The 25029-nt window shown below is 35.0% G+C and overlaps 1 protein-coding gene across 1 annotated transcript in view; it reads right to left on the bottom strand.

Moving 5' to 3' along the window:
- The window catches only part of LOC149780975 (solute carrier family 49 member 4-like), a 56242-nt gene extending 31656 nt beyond the window's left edge, over positions 1–24586 (bottom strand). Inside the window, exons 1-4 of the mRNA XM_089936255.1 lie at positions 24503–24586; positions 7932–8139; positions 6075–6165; positions 711–881 (exon numbers count right to left, since the gene is read on the bottom strand). Of these exons, the coding sequence (XP_089792381.1) occupies positions 711–881; positions 6075–6165; positions 7932–8139; positions 24503–24586 (554 nt within the window). The remainder of the gene's footprint in view (positions 1–710; positions 882–6074; positions 6166–7931; positions 8140–24502) is intronic.
- Between the last annotated feature and the right edge of the window lie 443 nt (positions 24587–25029).

Here is a 25029-nt window from a genome sequence, read left to right as displayed (position 1 = left end):
AGACGAACCATTTAGGGTTTTCTAGGTAGCGGTTTTTTTAAACATGCATTTGTAAAACTTCCTTGATGAATGCATGGATAAAACTATGACAAAATGCTTGTTCAAGGGGCCAATGTGCAAATCAAATTTAGTTTAAAATACATTTCTGTCAAGCCAAAGTGCACAGATATGTGAGAGTTGAAAACATGAAAAAAGATATGTCACTACAAGTGCTACAAGACCTCTACTAGCAGCTTGACTTATGATATGACAATAACTACAAGGGTTAACAGTTACATAAAATTTGAATACTTCACTGAGTACAATTTTATCTGCTTAAAAAAACTTGGGTTTAACTTGGGCTAAAAACATTTAAATGGCACTAATATCTGTTTTATCTCTGAATAATTCTGCTGTGTAACTATAATCTATTCATACCCCAACTCAACATTCTCTGTCAGGGTTGATGGGTCCCATCCCACACAGCAAACTTTTCTGATGATTAAACAAATATCAATCTATTTAACTATTACGAAAAAAGTTTCTACTGTCGTTGTAAAATTAAGAAGTCAAACTTTCAGAATGTATGCTTTTTTTCTTTGGAATTTTCTTTTAAATGTACACTTTTTCCTCATCTTATTACATTTGAAAACAAGTCTAAATTTGGATTTATTTGCTTGGACTTTGTTATTTCCGAAAAAAAAATCAATACTGATAACTAGATTTAATAATATTTCCCTAGTAGAAATGATGCTGAAGCCCCAAAGAAACTGATTACAATTGATACTGCTGTTGTTGTGGTTCTCTGGTGGGGTGGAAACCATTCTGCTGACACCACAGGTGGTCCTCCCATTGCAACAGGGCCTGCAACTCCATTTAAGAACTGACCAATATGTATCAACCTCAAAAGGAGGGTCAATAAATTACAGAATCATTATAAAACCACTTGCTAACCCATCGAGTTTGTTTTTCTTTATAGTTATACTCAAAAGATACTCATTTTAGTTCTATGATTTTTCTATTCCACTACTACATCATTCAAAAACCTAAAATAACTCACTAGTCCTTAAACTGATTGTTCTTTATTGACTTGGATGTCAAATAAAAAGCGCCAAAAGCAAATCCTTTGTATAATCACTGGAGCAGGGAAAGTTGGCCACTATGACCCAATTTGTGTTTCCTTATTTTTAAAGGCATAGATGTTACATAATGTTCCCTCAACAGTCATAAACCAAAGAAAATGCAGAAAACCACACAACAGACCCAGGCTGGTATTAGAGGAAAGAAAAACAAAATTGGAGAAAACTCACATTTTAAGGGTGACCACTTACCCTTGAATATGCAAAAACAGGGTCAAATGTAGGACACCAGTGGTATAGAGTCTGCCACCATTTGACTATCTAAGTCCCCTAATAAACTAGTAAGATTGATTGAGTCACAAAGGCCAGAAAAGGCAATCCTATTGGACTTGCACATCTCATGCTAACACTGGACTGTGAGAAATAACAAAATAGTCACTGCAATTAGAGCATTTCTGTAAGACTTTATTTTACAGATTTCTTGCATACAAGGAAAAATACTAATGAATTTATCAGCGTTAACTTTTCCATACCTTTGTTAGCTTTAAATCTTGAATAATATTAACTGAAACGCTCCTTACTTAATTATCAGAAGGCTATTTGAACCATTGGTCAAGCTGCAGCTTGTTGTGAAAATTTGTGGAAGACATGACTATTCAATAATGACCTAGATTAATGTATTTATCAAACATCGTGCAATTTATTATAGAAAAGTATAACAAAGTTGAAGCATAAGAAAATAAAACCGAGTTAAAATCATATTACACAAATAAAAAGTGCCAGTTTCATTCTTTTTTTTTAAAATACAATTTTCTCTATTTCTATTTTTTTTTCTAATGGGTTTTCAAAGTCAACCAAAATGTTTTATGTACTATAAAGGAAGGTTACGTTCACGTACACTTCAGTAAAATGGTAGTGATTTTCATAGATCTCATAAAGCTATGTGATGCACATGCAACCACAGTGAAGAGGTGGACAGGTTAAATGGCAATTACAAATGATCAATACCGACTGAGCTGTTCATAGGATTTCACATGTCCATATACTGGACTGCTTTTACTTAGTTCTAGTACTGCTGCTATATTTTACACTGGAAATTATCAATGTGTTGGTCTGTTGCTTTATCCAGGGAGATAAAAATTTACTTTTATTTAAAGAGAGTTATAATCATGCCCACTTCTTTCGATTATGTGAATTAAATTCTTTCTTACATCAACCTATTGTCTATTTTTCACCTCAAGCAATAATAATATTCATTGCCGTTCTTTTGCACTGGTTATGTATCCTTTGACAGGCATAGAACCAAATCATGGGTCTGAAATGATGCACCTTGGGCTTGACACTATGCATCCAGGGTCTGACACCATGGATCCTGGTTCTGACACTATGCATCCTAGGTCTGACACCATGGATCCTGGTTCTGACACTATGCATCCTAGGTCTGACACCATGGATCCTGGTTCTGACACTATGCATACTAGGTCTGACACCATGGATCCTGGTTCTGACACTATGCATTCTAGGTCTGACAGCATGGATCCTGGTTCTGACACTATGCATCCTAGGTCTGACACCATGGATCCTGGTTCTGACACTATGCATCCTATGTCTGACACCATGGATCCTGGTTCTGGCACTATGCATCAAATCTTCATATTCAAAATCTGAAATCTAAACTCAACTTGATTCATCTCAATACCCATCAGTCTAATATTTCGCTTTCATTAAACTGAAAATTGGGTACACTAATTGATTTTGAACAATGAAATTACTGTATTTGGTTATTCTTCATTTTTCGGTAAGGAAAGGAGAACTCTTTTTTGGGGGGTGGGTGGGTTTGGGAGTTGGGGTAATCTGTCCACATCAAAGTGACACTGAATTTATTGCAATTCTACAAATTGATTTTGGTTTATGAGGTCCAGAACGTTTTGTCGTAATAAATAAATTTCAATGGAAAGAAATGTTGTTAAGACATAGATACTATTAAATTGTGAATCATCTGTTTGGGACTGTACTGAAGTTAGAACTGACAGAACCAAGAAACTAACCAGACCACCTAGTGGCTGTGGGAGATTTTAGTTAAATCTTTCTTGCTTCTAATAATTAAGTACTTCATCTACCCCAATCTTGTAATCTACAAATTTTACTGAGTATCCTGAAACCTTACTAGACATAATAATGATGCGAGACCCCAATTTTTTATTTAGTGCTGGTGTCCTGGATTCATTTCATTCAAATGGAGTCAGACACCATTGTCCCATGTATACTATCTTATTTACTGCTCTAGAATTCAAGTACTATAAAATGGTGATATGATCATATGATTAGGAGGATTATAATTTGTTGAATTCACTTCAGTTTTTAATCTGTTTTATGAGATGAAATACTTGACAAAAAAAAAAACAGCAATGATACCATTGCTAAATTCTTCACAAACCTAATTTGGGATGCAGTAAGAAAAGTTGTGCACTAAAGGACACTCTTATGCTAAAAATTTGCCCTGGAAAAAAACAACTAGAAAACAAGTTATAAACTTGAAACAATCAAACAAAACATTAACATAACCCTTGTCATTAGTTAATACACCATCAAGAAAAGAAACAGAATCGTTAGTGAAATGCGTGAATCCAAATATTTTCAAAATCAAAGGTTGACTTACAAAATTAAAAATTCCTCCAGCTACTCTAAGGTATGCTGTTCTTGGAAACTAACAAAAGTAGGCAGTCAACAAAAAGACTGTAAAACAAATGTTTCAAATTATCACTTCTTTGTATTTTGTCTAAGGTATTTGAAAAGTATGTCTATGCAAGTCTGAAGAAATTTATTACCCAACATAATCTGATTACACCAAATCAATCTGGCTTTACACCCACTAACTTTACAACCTATGAGGTGCTAAATACATGTATTTAAAATATGTCGACTTGTCTAGCCCTATAGCAGGAAAGGAAGTTAGAAATGTTTTCCTTGATGTAACTAAAGCATCTGATTATGTTCTACACTCAATATTATTTAATTAAACTTTAAAAAATCTGAATTCAAGGTAGTTAACTGTATAGTTAGAATACTACTTATCACAGTGAAAGGAAAGAGTTGTCCTGAATTTCTGATTTTCGAATCACAAATGACTAGAGATTGATCTTTTGAGCACTATTGTTTTTAGGATATATTAATTTATATACTATCAACACTTAGACCAGGGATTCCCAACCTTTATGATTATCAGGGCCCATTCATGATGTCAACAAGTTTCACAGACCCTCAAATGCTAATAGTATAAGATTTAGGCTCCATTATTAGATAAAATACATACCCTCTGAATACCCTGTAGACCCCCAGAGGTCAGCGGCCAACAGGTTGGGAACCAATGAATTTGACTATTTACTGAAAACACTACACTATATATTACTGCTGAAATACAAATGTTCAATTCTAATGGCTTGTTAACCCAGAGAAAACAACACTTATATCATGAAAACATAATCCAAATGTTAAATTCTAAACACAAGAAATCGTAATCCAAGCAACTATCCTATACTGCAAATAGATAGCAATATACTTAAGAAGTATCCAAACACAAGTATTTAGGTATTATATCAGCTGGTGATGCCACTTGGCATGCATATTTAAAGTATTTATCTGAAATTTAGGCTGGGGAGAAAGTTAAATCCTTTCAAGATTTTGAAAAATAGATTGGATCACTTATCCCCGGAAAGAATGCATCAAGCTTATAGATTTCCTTTCTTTGACTATGCTTATTTTATCTGGGAAAACTCTATTGTACAAGAAAAACAATCACTGGGAAAAAATAAATTTGGAGGCTATCAAAATAGTAACATGTACTACCAAGAAAGCATCTCTGACATTACTATAGGATTTATATATTTTTAAAAATAGCTTTAACAATTTTTCAGTCATATCGCTACGATGTCTGCAGTGTGACAGTTTATAGTGATGTCTAGCACTGGGGCATTATGCCGCAGACATGTAGCATGATGTCCCATCCACATTATCCTGACGCCAGGCCAACCAGTCCTAACACTAACCTCTTAATGCTAAGCGCCAAGTGAGGCAGCTGTTAGTACCATTTTTGTAAATCTTTGTTATGACTTGGCCGGGGATCGAACTCATGACCTCCCGCATCCGAGGAGGACGCTCTAACCATTAGGCCACCGGAGCGGTCGACATTATTATAGGATGAAACTGGATGGGAGAGCGTAAATTAACAATGTTACAAGCATATATTAATTCAGATACCATGGTCCTGCCCCTAACTGGATGGGAGAGTCTAAGTTAACAATGTTACAAGCATATATTAATTCAAATACCATGGTCCTGCCCCAAACTAGTGACAAGATATAATTTGACCTTGTTTTTTTAAATGGGACCTACACTACTCATTTATCAAATACTTTATGCCCACTTTGTTTATAACTAACATGTATACACTAGAAAAATATTGCAAGAATCTCTTTGTAACAGGGGAGAGATTTTACTAAGCTTCCAGACTTCTACTGAATTCCCAGATATTGCATTGTTTGGAAATAAATCACTTTTGTGAAGATGCTTCTTGAATAAATATAATTTAAACTATAGTCTGCCATTATGATTTTGTGTGATTTTCCCTCATTCTGTGAGATATCACAGGTATGAAATTAATTGCTGTGTGTGACTTTTCTTCACCCTGTGAGATATCACAAATATGTAATTACTTCTGTACGATTTTTCCAAACTCTGAAACGTCACGTGTAAATATGCATTCAGTGTGATTTTTCTTCACTCTAGGAGAAATAACAAGAATGTAATTGTATGTGACTTTTCCTCCATCTGTAAGATATCACAGGTATGTAATTCTGTGTCATTTTTCCCAAGTCTGTGAGATATCACATCTATACAATGAATTATGCAATTAGTCCTGTCTGTGAGATAATATCATGTGGAATTATGTGTAATTATATCACAGGTAAGTAATTAACAACCAGTATAGGAATATAATTACACAGAACTGAATCTTACCAAGTTGCTGTTGTTGGATCAGCAGGAATACAGCGTAAACCAGTTCCCAAGGCATCCAGAAAGCTCTTGCACAAAGTAGCCCATCGGATACCTGCACTTTGTAGATAAACAAAATAATTATTTTAACAATTTAAAAAATGCACACTAAGCATATTAACCAAGGAAGAAAATAATTCAGGTCACAAAAATGTATTCAATTTCCAATTTCCAATAATTTCATGAAGATAAAAAAGGATGACTGACAATACTGTATGTAATTTTATTTTTCACTATTATCATGATCAATCAGTATTCCACAAAAAGTAATCATGTTTGAATGTTTGTCTGAATTCATGCATGCATGCATCAGTATCACATCTAGCATGCCAAGGGCAGAGTACACACTGTGTTCCCTGTTCTCCAAAGTTAGGGGGAAAAAATCTATTTCAATGAGACAAAGAAAAACATTAGAAAGTACTTAATGCACTAGTGATAACAACTTTTTTTTAAATATTTATTTATTTTGACAGTTTTGTCACACAAACTTTGTCACTGATACTGCATAAAAAACAATCTTCCTTGGACATCGATACTGTTATAAACATTTGGTCAAAGTTACTACCCACAAAAATATGTATATGTTTGAATACTGATTTTACCTGAAATAGAGCTGCACTCCAGAATTTTCTGTTATGGATCTTGTTCTACTTAATCTCCATTCATTATCCAACAACATATATTATATAAATTTCCATGTTTTTAAAAACTTTATCTTTAAAAACAAGTACTTTGTAGAATAATGCCTGATTTTGTATTTCTGCAAGTTTGTCACCCAGAAATGTAGTCCCTGTTGTCATTATTTCAACCCAGAAAGTAGGTTACCCTGGTGGCTTTCAGTGACATTGTGTAGTAATTCAGCTGACAACAACAAACCTTAAATGTCTGAAGTGCCAAAACATATTGTTTTAAAATGACTGAGATCTTCACGTTTGTGTTGCCTTTAGTGACTCTGACCTTAAAAATGTAGGACGCAGTTATTTTTGCTTTTCCCTGATAAAAAAGAGTGCTCAAAACTGCACAAGAGTCAAGAATTGAGGGTTATATGACCCCCAAAAATGCAGGAAGCCTGTAATCACGTGTTCTTTGTGTGGGTGGGTGTGTGTGTGTGTGTGTGTGTGTGTGTGGAGAGAGATAATGGCACATCAGCATAACATGAGAGCTAACTTGTACAAAAATGAAATGTAAGATAAAGGAAATACAATATTTTATCGAGGTAAACAACAATTGTTCGAGTCAAAGATACTTGGGATCCAGAGAAAGCATTTTTAATGTGCAGTAGTTACCCGCAGATGCAATTAAGAATTTAGTATCATTTTCATATGAACTCGTTGACCAATTAATTCAGTGCTCAAACAAACTTCTTTGTAGACAAAGTCCCAAGGCTGGTTACATTAAACAAAACCCACAAGCCCTGACATGAATTCCACAAGCTTAGACCCCAATTTCCATCTTCCCCAAATTGTCCATTTTTAATATTATTTATCACACAATGTTGCAATTGCCACACTTTAACTATACAAAGATAAACAACAAAATCATACTGACTAGGTGTTTATTTGGATCTCAAACTATTACACGTAAAGCAACATTTTCCTCTAGGCCTTGAGGTCAGCTATTGTCTAATTACTCTATCAATGTTCTTCTTATTCAGTCAATGAACAGAGTTTATGTTCATTAACATCTGAAGCATGTTGTGTTTTATATAGTTTCTCCTTACACCTTTGATGTTATTCAGCATACACAGGTGTTGTACTACAGGATGTTTACTACTGAACCAGTTGCCATGAATGAATGCACAAACCTGTAACTTGTATTTACCTTTTATATCAATTAACCATGAGAGAGGGAATGCAGCTATGATGTAAGCTATAGGCCCCCCGTTAGTGAGGAGAGCAAACGTTGAATCTGTCCAGCCAAATGCAGCCTCACTCGCACTTGCAATTGGCCCCCATGTGTTCCAAACCCCACCTTGTATTGATGATCCGAGGGAAAAAACAATCAGGATGTACCATCTTTTGAAATAAACCTGAAATGTACCATGCACTTTTAATTATAACTGCATGAGTAGGATGACAAGTTAAAAACAAATTACCCATAAATAACTGAAGTAGTCTACAGAACTTCAAATGTAAACAAAAAATGTCAGTTTTTGTTCACATTATAAATTTACCCAACCTATTAAATAAACCATGAACTTGTACATTTAAGATATAAATGACATGTAAATTTATGTGATCTTATTATTTTGCAAAGGAAATTATATAGTGACCTCATTTCAGCAGGTACCTGCTATATACAGGAAACACTGTGACCTCTGTATACAGGAAATATACAGGAAATAGGTGCAGTGACCAATGTCTTCAGCATGTGACCGCTATATACAGGACATTCAGTAACCACTATATATAGGATACTTAAAGAGGGCTTTTGTATTCAACAGGTGACCGTTATGCAGGAAATCTGCACAATAAAACTGTGATAACCTTTATGAAATATGACCATTATGAACTGGTTCAATGTACATGTATGTGTAGGTGATTACAAATATATACTTGAACGTACAGAAGAAAACAATCTTGAAAGTTAGGATAAAGGCATATTCAACTTCTGAAAAGTGCACAAATGAAGCGCCAGCTCTGCACTGTGAAATTCAATATTTGTAAAGCAACCTTTACTTTTGTTACTGGTCATATAGCCAGTTCTTTCCTTAGAGAAACAGCAATGATGTGGTAAAATATGGCATGCCACCTACTCCTATAAACAACTGCATACTGTACAATCAAGAATAAGCAAAGCCAGGGAAGGTACTGTATGTTTTGGCATGGCAGGGAAGGTACTGTATGTTTTGGCATGCCAGGGAAGGTACTGTATGTTTTGGCATGCCAGGGAAGGTACTGTATGTTTTGGCATGCCAGGCAAGGTACTGTATGTTTTGGCATGCCAGGGAAGGTACTGTATGTTGTGGCATGCCAGGGAAGGTACTATATGTTTTGGCATGCCAGGGAGGGTACTGTATGTTTTGGCATGGCAGGGAGGGTACTGTATGTTTTGGCATGCCAGGGAAGGTACTGTATGTTTTGGCATGCCAGGGAAGGTACTGTATGTTTTGGCTTGCCAGGGAAGGTACTGTATGTTTTGGCATGCCAGGGAAGGTACTGTATGTTTTGGCATTCCAGGGAAGGTACTGTATGTTTTGGCATGCCAGGGAAGGTACTGTATGTTTTGGCATGCCAGGGAAGGTACTGTATGTTTTGGCATGCCAGGGAAGGTACTGTATGTTTTGGCATTCCAGGGAGGGCACTGTATGTTTTGGCATGCCAGGGAAGGTACTGTATGTTTTGGCTTGCCAGGGAAGGTACTGTATGTTTTGGCATGCCAGGGAAGGTACTGTATGTTTTGGCATTCCAGGGAAGGTACTGTATGTTTTGGCATGCCAGGGAAGGTACTGTATGTTTTGGCATGCCAGGGAAGGTACTGTATGTTTTGGCTTGCCAGGGAGGGTACTGTATGTTTTGGCATTCCAGGGAAGGTACTGTATGTTTTGGCTTGCCAGGGAAGGTACTGTATGTTTTGGCATTCCAGGGAAGGTACTGTATGTTTTGGCTTGCCAGGGAGGGTACTGTATGTTTTGACTTGCCAGGGAAGGTACTGTATGTTTTGACTTGCCAGGGAAGGTACTGTATGTTTTGGCATTCCAGGGAAGGTACTGTATGTTTTGACTTGCCAGGGAAGGTACTGTATGTTTTAGCATGCCAGGGAAAGTACTGTATGTTTTGGCATTCCAGGGAAGGTACTGTATGTTTTGGCATGCCAGGGAAGGTACTGTATGTTTTGGCTTGCCAGGGAGGGTACTGTATGTTTTGACTTGCCAGGGAAGGTACTGTATGTTTTGGCTTGCCAGGGAAGGTAATGTATGTTTTGGCTTGGCAGGGAATGTACTGTATGTTTTGGCATGCCAGGGAGGGTACTGTTTGTTTTGGCAAGCCAGGGAAGGTAATGTATGTTTTGGCATGGCAGGGAGGGTACTGTATGTTTTGACATGCCAGGGAAGGTACTGTATGTTTTGGCTTGCCAGGGAGGGTACTGTATATTTTGACTTGCCAGGGAAGGTACTGTATGTTCTGGCTTGCCAGGGAAGGTAATGTATGTTTTGGCTTGCCAGGGAAGGTAATGTATGTTTTGGCTTGGCAGGGAATGTACTGTATGTTTTGGCTTGCCAGGGAGGGTACTGTTTGTTTTGGCAAGCCAGGGAAGGTAATGTATGCTTTGGCATGCTACACTGATATTTCTCATCTGTGTCAGGGAAAACTAAAAGTATGCAATAAGTGTGTGTGGAAGGGGCTTCTAAGGCAGATTCTGCCTACATGATGTGGTAGAAAAACAATTCACAGGTCAGACTGACTAGCAAAGCAGAATTCCAGCACCGTTATTGAGAAATGCTTAGTCTAAGTGACAGGAATATTTGAATCAGTGAGCCATCCTATATTGGTTTCACGGAGAAATGCTTTCGCTGTGTAATACCATGAGTGTATAAATCAGTAGGCCATCCCATAGTAGTGTCATTATGCAAAGCTTTCTGTGTAGTAAAATGAGATTATAAATCAGTAGGCCAGCCCACAGTAGTGGCATTATGCAAAGCGTTCTGTGTAGTAAAATGAGTTTATAAATCAGTAGGCCAGCCCACAGTAGTGTCATTATGCAAAGCTTTCTGTGTAGTAAAATGAGTTTATAAATCAATAGGCCATCCCACAGTAGTGTCATTATGCAAAGCTTCCTATGTAGTAAAATGAGTTCATAAATTAGTCGGCAATCATACAGTAGTGTCATTATGCAAAGCTTTCTGTGTAGTAAAATGAGTTTATAAATCAGTAGGCCAGCCCAAAGTAGTGTCATTATGCAAAGCTTCCTGTTTAGTAAAATGAGTTCATAAATCAGTCGGCAATCATACAGTAGTGTCATTATGCAAAGCGTTCTGTGTAGTAAAATGAGTTTATATATCAGTAGGCCATCCCACAGTAGTGTCATTATGCAAAGCTTTCTGTGTTGTTAAATGAGTTTATAAATCAGTAGGCCATCCCACAGTAGTGTCATTATGCAAAGCTTCCTGTTTAGTAAAATGACTTCATAAATCAGCCGGCAATCATACAGTAGTGTCATTATGCAAAGCTTTCTGTGTAGTAAAATGAGTTTATAAATCAGTAGGACATCCCACAGAAGTGTCATTATGGAAAGCTTTCTGTGTTATACCATGAATTTATAAATCAATAGGCCATCCTACAGTAGTGTCATTATGCAAAGCTTTCTGTGTAGTAAAATGAGTTTATAAATCAGTAGGCCATCCCACAGAAGTGTCATTATGCAAAGCTTTCTGTGTAATACCATGAGTTTATTAATCAGTAGGCCATCCCACAGCATTGTCAGTATGCAAAGCTTTCTGTGTAGTAAAATGAGTTTATAAATCAGTAGCTAATCACATTGGGAAATGCTTTTTTGTGTAATAACACTGAGTATATGAATCAGTAGGCTATTTCAAAGCATAGTCATCAAGAGTCGCTTTCTCTATATAGTAATAGAAGTATATGAACCTGTGACTCATCCCATAGCAGTGTAATTGAGCAATGCTTTCTCCGTGTAGTAATATTCTATGAATCACAAGCTTCTTTACCTGACATGAAATTTATGACACTCAATGACATCCAGTATGCTATTCCACAAGTAGCCTGTTATTCAACTGATTTCTTCACGTAACCAAACTGACTATATTTAAGCAAAGCACTTTTATTCATAAGTAGAAATCAATTAAAATAATAATAATAATAATAATAATAATAATAATTTTTAAAAAAATAATTTATAATTTCCACTGCAACATTTTTACATAATTGCCTGATTTAAATTGCTAATATATGTACATGTAATTACCCCCTGCCATCACCGCTGCCACGGGCCAACACTGATCTAAGGAATAAACAGTCTGACCCCACTATAGAATGCTCCATTATAACATGAATTCGTATATAACACAGTCATGACATGGCTCCCGAATTTTGTATACATGTTTTTCTCTTGCTGATGAAAAAATTATCAGTTTCTTCTTGAAAGTACGAAAAATAACATGTAAAAAGTTAATTAACATTTTGGGGAAGAGATTGTGTATGAATTTGAATATTAGATGATCAAGGAATGGCTCCTGAAATATCATATACACATATGTTTCTAATACATGAAAAAACAATCTTCTTAAAAGTATGAAAAATAATGTGTAAACAGTGATGTATAATTTTGGTGAAGAGATTATGTATGAATTCAAATAAAAAAACAAATATGGTGTAGCTTTAGCAATTTAAAATTTTTGTCAATTTCTCAAAGTAATGTAAATATCAGAAATATGAGTATCTGAACCAACGGCTGGGCCTTTTGAGAACTTGGAGCTTCAGTTTATTGTCATACAATGTCAGTTCATAAGTAATAATCTTACCATAAAGTCATTGAGTATTCTTTGTTTGTCTTCAATGTATTGCTGATCCACTGACCATAAAGTCTTTGAGTATTCTTTGTTTGTCTTCAATGTATTCTGTATATAATCAAAAGTCAAACACAATCAGTTCACAGTGAATAATATCATCCATTCCCAAGTAAAATGACCCCATTGTTGACTGACAATTATTTTTGCTGTAGTCATTAAAATGAACAGGTGTAAAAGTGTTAATTAGTGGACATTTACAACTGATAATGGGACATAAAACGTAAAGTTATTACCATTAAAGACAAGAAAGAAGCCCTGGACAGGATTAAGTCTGGTGTTCGAATTCGTCAGTTGAGGAATATGAAAGATCAAGAGCAGAAATGACATTAACAGAAACCAGTCAAACATTAATCAGTTTTCAACACACAAAAACGTATTTCAAGTCGCAGTTGAGAAAAATTAAGTAGTATGAAATTTATACAAACACTGTTTGTTTTCATTGGGAAAGATTGAACTGTAAATGTGCTTCACCATTCGATGCATACGTTTGCTATTTTTTTCCTTTGTATTTTAAATCTGTGCATGTTACCTATGGAATTCATTGTGTTTTGGATTCAACACATCTGACTAGATCAGCAGGTGAGTACACAGTGTTGATACTCTTCATGCTTTACATCAGACATGTATATATAAACATTATATATGTATATGTACCAATGTATGGTTCTTTGAATAAAGTAAAATATTATATACACCTTCTCCATTTTCACTACATGTGTATTTGTCATTTAATATGCATTGACTCAAGATGGTAACTATGTCACTGAAGGAACGTATTTTTCTCCCTCTTTCATTATCCTCATCCCACCCACTCCAACATTTTTTGGGAACATGCATAATTTTCTTCACATATCTGACGTGGCCGTTTATAACACAGTTCCTTTAATAATAGTCAGGTTCTATGGACCCTGAAATTCATATTATTGTAGTTGGAATCTGTTATATTTAATCCATCTTCAATTTCTACAGTCGTATAATATACACATGTAATTTGTATCCAGTTGTATGTCCACATGTATAGTTTTGTCACCGGAGTGCCTGTTTTTCAGATCTCACGTTTCTTGGCATGAGTCCTTTGTTTTTTTAGTTTGAGTCAATACTGGCAAAAGTGTTGACTCAGATTAACAAATCAAGCAGATCCTACGCTTCTTGACTATTCTGAGCCTGACTTGGCAGAATCTCAACATAGCAAAACATTTGTGCTTGTGTGAGTGTCCACACAGACGTACTTGCATCCTTTAACACCCAACATTAACCTTTTATTTTTCTTTAATACCATATATACTTGCTTATAAGCCAACGGTTTTTATTTGACTGAAAATTCAATTCAAGCAGAGAATGGGTTGTCCTGTAACACAGACTTACAAACAAAAAAGAAAATGGATAAATCTAAGGGTAATGTTTGAGATTCGAGATAATTGCAGTACACAAAAATACTGTTGATGTTCCATTCTGATGTCATTATTCTATTTCAGAATTGAAAATATGGTATCCACTGTGTTTATTCATTTCATGATGGTATTCATTATACAATATATGTATCTACATTTGTGTGGATTTTAATAATGTGAAAATATTATGGGTAAATTAAACAATACCAATCATTAAATGAAGTGTCCATCAATGGTGCTTACAGTGGATCTTTATTCACAAGTATACTGCTTCTATTCTGGTACAAGTAATAACAACTTGTATTTGTATTAATATTTTTGTTTTGCTTAGTAAACACATTGTTTGAGGAGATAAAATATTTAATTCCCAATGTGATATTTCCCAAGTTTTATTTCAGTGCATGTGACCCAATAAACCCTTGGCTTGTCAAAGCAGCATTCACATTGTTCTCACGTTTACAAGCACTGGATGGAGCCGTAAATTTAAGACATGTATTTGTTTAGTGCCAAGTGGAGTTCAACATCTTTCTTTAATCACCAATGGCTAATAAAATCTTAATGTTGAAAAGAAAGCAATAAATTAAGCTGAAGGATAAAAAAATCACACAGTGTGAAAAAAAAATTACTTCATTTTCTTCTGTGACGACTTCTGACACTGGACCCTGTCTATCATACTTCTACTTATATGATAGGGTCCTTATTCAGAAAATGTCGTAGATGTGTGTGTGTAATTTGGATTTTTTTTCAGTCTTATTGCTTTGATGGCTGCAGTGTGGCAATTTATAGTGATGTCTAGCACGGGGTTATCATGCCGCAGACATGTAGCATTATGTCCTACCCAGTCACATTATCCTAATACCAGGCCAACCAGCCCTAGTACTAACCTCTTAACGCTGATGCCAAGTGAGGCAGCTGTTAGTACCATTTTTATAGTCTTTGGTTTGACTCTGCCGGGGTTTGCACTGGTGACATCTCGCATCAGAGGTGGACACTCTGACCACTTAGCCACTGAAGCGGTCAACAGGTCATATCAGTAATCTGGGTAATTTTGTCACTCTGTATAGTGTGATAGACATAGTATGGTCGGTATGAATTATACTGATATGGTCATGGAGGGGTATTCTGCTATCCACTGCAGAGTGATTAAGCAATAGATGAAGGGAGTATTTAGAAATAGACAATAAATATGCAATTTGGATTGAAATATCACTTCCTCAATCCAGACAATTACTTCTCTGTTCTGCATATTGAACCCCAAGCTCCACTTTTGAATGGGTTGATAAAGTAGAAACTGAAAAGGCCTTTCTAATTATAGGCGACTTTAATATTAATCTGTTGAAAGATCCTTCTCAAAAATGTCAAAATTCCTTCTTGAAATATTTTTGACATTAACACTGCTCTTGACATGTGCTATGGACTTTTTAATAACATTGTAAATAAACACGCACCAACAAAAATAAAACGTGTCAGTAGTTACCTGAGGTTTGGTTATTCATAGCAGGGTTTCCAAGGGTTCTTCCTCCACCAGCTATAATGGCCACCATGTGCTGAAAAATGCCATTAAACCCAAAGCACAGGTACAAACCATCATAATTATCTCTTGACAAAGGTCATACTATATGTCACCTTTAGTTTTAGTTAAGAAAAAACTGGAAATAATACTGAAATAAGTCAGACATAATAGAGGCAAAACACATGGTCAGTTAAAAATTTCATACTGACTCCATGGGCCAATTCTGATAAATATATTTAACATAATACATCCCAAGTAATAATCAAAATAGATTTTTTTACATTGAATTAGGTTGAATATTGTTATGATTCTATGGTCTTAAACTAGGTAATAGGAAAAGAATTCAGTTTAGTAAAATTCAAGGAGTTAATTTTTCCTAGAATACAAAACAAAATATTTAAATGAACATATAGTATTGTGGAACAAAATCCATATAATCCTAAAATTCTACCAGTCTGGATGTATAGTGTTCCAAATGAATTCGAGTATTGAATGTGCTGACCTGCCAAAAGTCTTTATGTATCAAAATGATATAATCCAGAATGTCCTTAAATGACTTCACAGTAATCCAAATATAGTGATATAGTCAAAAATGTCAATGAGCACTTTATAATTCTAATGAATAATTTTCAAATACATTATTCCTATCAAATGATATCTGAACACAACTAAAAGTAATCTCACTAAACTGATGTTAAAATAGGAATAAATAATTTGTTCATCACAAACCTTATATAAAAGAAACTAAGACAGGATAAAATGACCTGGATGTGAGTCAGTTTCACAAACAAATTATGTTTCTAGACACTTCTGATGTCAAATTATGGTTATTTTGGGTGAATTATTACACTATAGTGAGTAACATCTGAAACGAAAAACTCCTAAAATTTAGTGCTTTTATGGTACACATAATAATTGGAGCAAAACCATGGCAACCCTGATAAACATTCTCATGGAAAAGACATCTACCTGAAACTGAGATCAAGAAAACTATCTCTTTATCACACTGATTTAGGCAAGCAAGCGTGTCAGGACTACAATGAGAACATGGTGTGCATGCAAATAGAGCTACTTGGCAAAATTAGGCCAGATCACAGCATCTATGTACAGTTAATTTTTATTGTAAATACATATTAGCTTCCAAACAGCTTGAAGGCATATCTGTATTTTATTCTTTAGTCGCGAAGAAAAACAAAATTTATCTGAAGCAGCAATTGATTCTTTTCATAATGAGCAGGTGTAAGATAACTTTAAAGGATACAAAAACATGCACAAACTGGGTCATTTCATTCATTCATTGATAATTTATAACCATCTAGCAGGTTCCTAGTGCAATCATTTTCTTTGGGTTCCAAACCAAACAAGTGTTTCTATGCTAACATGGTGCCCATATTTGAATGGATGAGTCTATTTTGATGACTGTGAACAATTAAGTTTTTCAAATCACTTACTGTGTAAGTTTTCAAATTTAGCCAATAATTTTCCCTTTCTATGTTTTTCTAAAGATTATTTTGGAAATATCAGAACTAGAGTTTGCCTTCTATGTAAGTGCAGTCCAAAGACAACACCCATTTACTGAAAATGGACTTTTCCAGGAACTGGAAAGCTAAAGTGAGCAGACTCATTCATTCACATTTAAAACTTCCTGTTTGGTTTGAAACCTGAAAAGAATGACTGTTATGGACGCACTATTGACAATACCTTTGCACAATTTTTATATCCTTCATGACTTTTGTTTTTAAAATCTGAAGAGGAATGGGCATCAAACCACTGGGAGGCTGTGTACTTGGCAAACGATACAGATTTGAAAGAGAAATCATTTCTCTGCACTGTAGCCAAAAAATATGTCTACCAAAAACTATTTTTTTTCTCACCTCCTTATTCATAAATGGATATTTTGTCATGTATTTTATCATACTACTATGTGTTATATGTTGGGAGATCATGATGTGATGTATAATGTTAGGTATATTTAACTGTGTGCTTAACTGTTGTCCATAATTATAAGTTGTACCACAGATAAGCAGTCAGAATGTTTATTTAGCTAACTTTTGTCCATGGTTGTAAGTTGTAAATAAAATTTTTACCTAGCATTTCAGTTTGTAACATTCTGAGCCAAGTCTTTTTTTACAAATAAAAAGGAATTTTCCTTTGTAATGATTCACATTTTGGTCAGATGAAACTGTGAAAAATTAGAGATTTGATAAATAAATATTGTAGTATCAGAATTTTTGTGGGGGACCAATCTTCATGGTTTTCATTATTGCCTCAAACCACAAATTTTAAAGATTCCACAAAATATCAGCCACAAGTGATGACAACCCCTACTGTGATCGTACTTGGTTCCTCAGGATATTAAGAAAGCTACTCAAATTTTATAAATCAACGCCACTACTGAAATTTGGTAATAAAATATTAGCTTGTAACATGTCTGTTTTACTTTAACCCTTTCCAAAAAAGAACTATAAAAGATTGTATATTGTTCCAGTGCATGCGTAGTGATAAGGAATCTGGAAGCTGTAATTTCCGCTCTCAATATGTGAGATAAGGAAAGATAAATATAAATGAGAAAAAGCATAAGGTATTAGTAAACAAGTAACACTCAAAATGATAGAAAGAATAATAAAAAATACTACTACATGTATATGAAAATTAAATTTAATACTTATTCAAATCAAATTATCGAAATCCTCTTTAAAGCATACATCATTTTATCCATCCACTTTTAATTCAAAAGAACGAAGAGTCAGCAAAAAATCCCCAAATTGCAGAATTAAACAAGTCCAGCTTTTTCAAAACTACTAATAATTAGGTCAAATCTTTCGCTCATTGTTGTGTGAGCTACAATTATCCGTTAATGAGGCTGGAAGGTTCACATATACAGTACACTAATCATCAACAGCATTTTCCTTTTTGGTGATGGCTTGCATGACCTATTTAGCATACCAGTTGTGGCAGTTTAACAATAATTCTTCTTTGTACCCTTTATTTACTGTCAGGTATAGAGATTAAAGTTGGTCTGTCCATGAAGTTAGCACAAACAAAGGAATGATTTCACTGTTTTCAGTTTAGTTAACATCTTCACATTTTGGTGATTTCGTCTTCCTTTTGATGTTCAGCACTCAGACGAAACCATGGTATAAGGGACTGTTCTAGACAGGGGTTTAATTTGTGTTCACAGAGGTGATAATACTGTTTTAGTGCTGTTAGCTGCATCAGTTTACAATTGGATGAAAACACTAAGAACAGATGTAATCAGGTCTCTGCTTTATGCAGGTTGTTGTATTGCTTTCAGCACTTAAGTGGCCGCCTTTTGGATCAGCATAGTTCTATACTTTTTGTCTTACTTATTTCGGGTTTTTGTAGAGGTTAAACCATGAAGTTAAATAACTACTAGTATGCAAACTTTGATAGGCAAAACCACAAATTTAAGTACCCATGAAAATGTGGGATTTTTTTCTTCAAAACAACGAAAACTGAGCCCCATGAAAATAAATGATACTACATTAATTCATTCCTGTTTCAGGTCAGTCAGTGGGAATAGATCCAAATTTACAGATATGTCAAAATATAATCTGAGAGGAATTATTTATTTAAATTATTCACTGGAATTACTAAATTGATTGTTCAATTTTGGATTTATACGTTATTCTTTTGGATTACTCTGAATTCACAGACATTCTGGACTGTATCACTGTGTTACATCAGGATATTCAAGACTACTGGAACTCATTCAGAACATTCTAAGGGACATTTAGGATCATTTGAAATTTAATAGCAAAAACTGAAAATGTCTCTTGAGTTTTCACTTTGTTTTGTAGAGAAATATATAACTTGCTAATTTTACTTAACAAAAATTTCTCTTACATATTTTAAGGCTATATCAAAAGATTTTTTTGTATGTAGCAAATGATGTAATCACTATACAGATGTGCAAACAAGCTATGAAATGAAAACAATGCAATAAATAAGATACTGTTGTCCAGAGTAGAAAACTTGAAATAAAATATTCTAAGAGCGTATACAATCATTACATATTTTAAAACCTAGAGTCGTAATAATTATCATTCATGAAACAATAAACTAATTGTAAATAATTACGACGACACTTTACCTGTTAATTTAAGTTTTGTTGCTGACTTATCATCTATCTCGAATCCTGTATTCTGACATCCAGTGCAACATCCAGCTACAACCACTATATATCAAACGAGTTTCTCGTATTCTTGTAGCAAAAGATGCAATTGTTGTACAGATGTACAAACAAGCTATGAAAACCACAAATAAGATACTGTCATCCAGAGCAGAAAACTTAAAATATTCTAAGAGCATATACAATCATTTTTGTATGTAAGGTTTCACATCCAGTTATTCTTTAATGATGAAAACATACTCTCTCTCTCTCTCTCCTCAATGCTCAAACATCTGAGCAGAATATTTAGTCAAGCGGTATCACACTCTTCCCTAATTAATAAGCTTTATGAATAAGCTGTTCTGGAACAGCAACGTTTTACTCTTTCTGAATTCTGCTCCCATATACAATGCTACTGATTTTGGTAATAAGGTACACGCTTTTCTATAAACAATGTTTGGATTTGTTTTCATCCATGGTGTGTGCCGCATACTATACATGTTTTGAAAATGAGAGTTGCTTGTATACGATGTATGTATAGTGGAGAAGACAATGTCTAATATTCTTTCATGAAACATGATTCCTAAAGTTGAATCAAGTTAATGTTAAGTAAAAACTTACTTTTGCATCTACCACTGTTCTGTAATTAAAGAAGGGATGTATCGTAAAGTCGCAAACATGGTATATGTAGCTCTTTTCACCGGTTGTCACCTGAGCACAAGCAATGTTGTCTTGTCTGGCAAAATTCCCAAGTTTTGGAGCCTGTAACTTCAGTTTGGTACAACGTAGAAAAGTCAATTATGACTTGATGAATAGAAAAATATCTCAGGAGTAAAGCAAGCCATAAAGTATGGTCTGTGCCTTTAAAGACTGAAACAGCAGAAGGAAATCGAGGGCCATGGGTGGAACAAAGTATATGGAAGTTATGTACCTTCTCTCTGATATAGTAGACGGTCCTATGTCAGAATGGGTCGTGGGGTAATCTAAGGTATTTTTGTCACTCTGTATGATTTTTCTCTATCAGATTATTTTTTTCTCAACATCAAGCTTGTGTTGAGCACCTGTGATTTTATAGAAGGCTTTTCTTCACAGAATTTCATGTTCTTATTTCTATATGTGGCTGATGGTGCTACATACCCACCTTTTACGTACACGTTATTAAACATATAGGGCTGTATTTTTTAAATATGGTTTCTGGAAGCATCACTCTATCATTTTCTTTCCCCCATTTTTCCCTTTTTTGTTCAATATAAGATTTAATTACATTTTATTTTTTCTTACTGCAACTGCTATATATATTAATTAAAATTAATTACTGGTATAATTTCATTAATTTCGATAGTATAGGGTAAACCAAAAAAAAAAAACACAAAAAAAACAAAAAAAAAAAAAAACGGGAGAGTGCAAATACTATACTATATTATATTAATACAAATATTACAGAAATACGTGTAAAACTGTGTTTACCTTCTTACTACTTTCTTTTTCACCCTCTCTTTTTTCGGGGGCCATATTAGGACACGTCATCTTTATTAAGAAACATAACCAGATCATAGTAAAAATGGCTGTTGTGAATAACGTATAGCAGACTATCCAAATATGGTATCTCGTGCCTTATTTGGGAAAATAAAACACTGCAATAATCTCGAGTTATATGCCATGGTCAACAATGTACAGTTATATGCAAATTTAGCATTAGCCAAACTTCCTGAAAAACATAACTCTACTTAGGTATTAGATTTTAACACCAGTCATCTTTTGTCTTTGCCACTATATTTCTCTGCTCTAATTGCACTGGATCACTTCGTAGTCTCCAGTCTTCGTAGTTAAGGAGTCACCTGAAGAACTTTTGTCGCTATTATGTTTTTCATTCAAGCTACTGATTGTTTCAACATTTATCTTGCATCAACCAGCTGTGTGCTAAATGATAACAATCTTAAGCCACAGGGACTCGTATCGTTGTTTACAATTTACCTGTCATACATGTGCTATATAACTTAATAACTACATAGTACGTGTATGACAGGTAAATTGTAAGCAATGATACGAGTAGTCCTCCAAGGTTCTGGGGGGGTGGGTGATGGCACTAAAACAAAACCAACATGTGCTATGTCTTACATTGTAGGACTACGCTATGAGCCTCTGTATCTTAAGCAAAATCGTCGTTTATTCGATTAACTACCACCTACCTTTAGCACTAAAACTGACACGATAAAATTATTTACTATTATTTTCTTATCAACCTTTCATACACTAGTAGTGATTGATGAATCCTCCTACTTAAAAGTCTATTTCGCCACAGTCGAGTCTCCAGATATGCCCTGCCACCTTACTAAAACAATCAACTTCATCAAATGAAATGAAAACTACAAACCTTAAAAACTTGACAGCCCAGTTATTATAAACAAGTAAATGAATAAGAATGGCAGCTAGATCCAAAATTATAGCAGACGACATTAGACACAGACACCTTTGCACCAATTTTAATAAGATTGGGCGACAACTTAGAATAACCCATTTGTCAGGAAATTGTGAACAACTTGGAATTCCAAATTGTTGCGCTCTCTCAACAAATATGCATGGTCTGGTTTAACTCGTGTTTCAAGATAAGGCTTGGGAGATTTTCATCAGTGTGTGTGTGTGTGTGTGTGTGTGTGTGTGTGTGTGTGCGTGTGTGTGTGTGTGTTGTACTTTTACATTAAGTATAAGAATTTTAAAAAATTATCAAATAAATTAGTTTCATTGCAATCATCATCATGCTGTGATGCCCTCTGAAATGGATGGATTAATATGCACCGACTTGAATAAACGAACTCGAATCACTTAGCCATTCATATTGCTCAAACTTGGTACATTTTTGTATCTCATCTGTCTCATATTTTCATAGTTGTTTTCAAAGATTCGTTTATTTATTTAGTCTCATTTTGCTACTTTATTGCACACCTCTTTTAAATAGTTCCATTTCAAATATTTAAGAACTATATTTAATATTATAATATGTTTAACTTTGGACTAATTTATTTATTATTCATTTTTTTATTTATTCGTTTCATAATTTATTTACTCAGTTTTATTAAATCATTATTATGACTCGTATTGCAATATATTTCTAACAAGTGTGGTTCCAATTATGTTGCTAGTAACTACTGAATCAAGACATTTTGTTCAAGAATGTTGCACAGAACAATTTGTGAAACAGATATTTACGGAGGATAATTTGACTGATGCCAGTGGCATATTTGGTAGTAATTGAGTTACTCCTAGCTGTTAGATTATACCCTAAGGTAATTTTCTGAATTTAGGCTTTAAGAAAAAATATTTTGAAGGTAGGAAGGTTTCTACAGTAACCATTACTATCCCCCACCCCCATAGATTCATAATTTACAGTCACAGTGGTCGTTCCAACATGTTGCGTGGTGCCAAAATGCCATTTTGGGACTTTAATCCTTCAAAGATGATTTTAAATGTAGAAAAGTTATTTAAACGTTGCTGCATAACATGACTATTTGGAAGGTATTCAAAGACTGCAGAGAATATTACTGTCGCCCCGCAGAGACATATTTCACAGTTATAAAGGTTATTTCCAAGCTGTTACACGATGCCATTTTTAGTAATTATGTCCTTAAAGGATTATTTTAAGGGACTGGTATTTTGTGTTTGGAAATAGTATGATGCACAAGATGATGTATACGCGTGAAAGGGATTGAGACAGACAGACAGACATTTCTTATTTCAAATATTTTCCTTACATCATTTAACAACAATGAGTATAATATCTTAATGGTAGTAACAAGTAATGAAGTATGAGTAAGCATTATCATTTAATAGATGGTACAAATGGTAAAAGAATTAGCCGATTTTATGAATTTTTTTCATGTTTATATGTACAGCTTTATAAAACGCAAATACAGAAAATATATGCGAAGAACACAACAGTGGTGCCAGAGAACGTCCTTAGGAGCAAAAGCCGCAGAGTCAGCATTGGTTGCTGACTGTGAGAGATCACTCGGCATGCTGTCAAATTTATTCGAGTGGCCACTGATGTCTATATGCAAGCCGTGCTCCACGAATAGACGATTTTGTCTAATGCGTAAAACTGCAAGTTTGAAATGGCATTGAGAAACGTCTGACTGCTGGCGCCGTAGCGAATGGGAAAAACATTGAAAGCTGTACCCGTGGGGAATACAATTTTCTATATGCCATATTGCTAGCAAGCAGGAATCTTACATAACACTCAACCCAATGTATGCGGTCTTAAAACAAATAGTCATATATTTTCAACTGTCAGGTGAATAGAGCCCCAAAAGCCGGAAGGGGTTTCCTTTTTATCCTCTGTATAATAATATCCATATTTGTTCCATGTAGACCCACCTCAAGCCAAGTCAACCCCAGATTAAAACCTCAATGCCAGATTTTAAAGGTTTAACCAGCAAGGGGCCGATCCCAATACTCTTTTTAACCTGGAGGACTGCTACGTGTAGATCTACACATGCTTTTATTGTTTCGTCTTGCTTCCGCAATTTGAGGTCATGTCTGGGTCTTCCACAATGGATGCCATGAGCGTGTCTTTGCGTCCAACATATTTGTTTTTAGGTCACAACAGCGTCATCAACGTATAGTTTCCTAGCCGCTTCGTGATCTCTAATTAGGACTGCCAGGCCCATAGTCCTTTTAGCTGCAATGACCAGATCGCCCACCATGCCAGCTAGTGCTTCTTGGCAGGTTACATCGTCTTCTAAGATCACAACTGCTGTGTCAACATATGGGTTCATATCCTCGTCATGGTCCAGGGTGTGGGGGGTGTTGCCAAACCTGTCATTCTACTACCATCGTGCTCAGGATGCCGGCCATATAGTCGACAGCCTTGGCGAACGTATCCGCTGCATGGTTGTCAATGTACTCCCTTGCCATCTTACCCAAGGCTGTGACATCTGCATCAAGGGAAAATTTCTTGTCAACATATTTTCTGCTACCGCACCCTTATCTTCCAATTGCTTTTTTCTGCTTTGTGTAGTATGTTTGTGGCAGCATTTTCCAGGTGCATCTGGGTGAACACATTAAGTATGGCTGTTTGGCAGTAGCCTCTGCCTTCCCACTCATGAATGTCTTGCCACCGTCATTCAATGTACTGTCATCGATACAAATTCGCTGTTATGCATGGGCAGAACAGAAGAAATATTCACACCAGAACCTTTCAGATTTACATCAGCGTCGTCACCGTCTCAGTTTGCATGCAATTCTTTTTGCATTATTAATGACTGAAAATTTCCCATCTTTTGATTTTATGAATTGTGAATTTTGCTTATATTTTGAGTCAAAGAGAAAATTTTGGAAAAGTTTGTTTTCTTCTTCTG

The sequence above is a fragment of the Sinohyriopsis cumingii genome, chromosome 16 (assembly GCF_028554795.1).
Source record: "Sinohyriopsis cumingii isolate HCF-2022 chromosome 16, ASM2855479v2, whole genome shotgun sequence".
NCBI lineage: Eukaryota > Metazoa > Mollusca > Bivalvia > Unionida > Unionidae > Sinohyriopsis > Sinohyriopsis cumingii.
The sequence above is the reverse complement of the archived record's forward strand: the minus strand, read 5'-3'. Positions and strand labels throughout refer to the sequence as shown.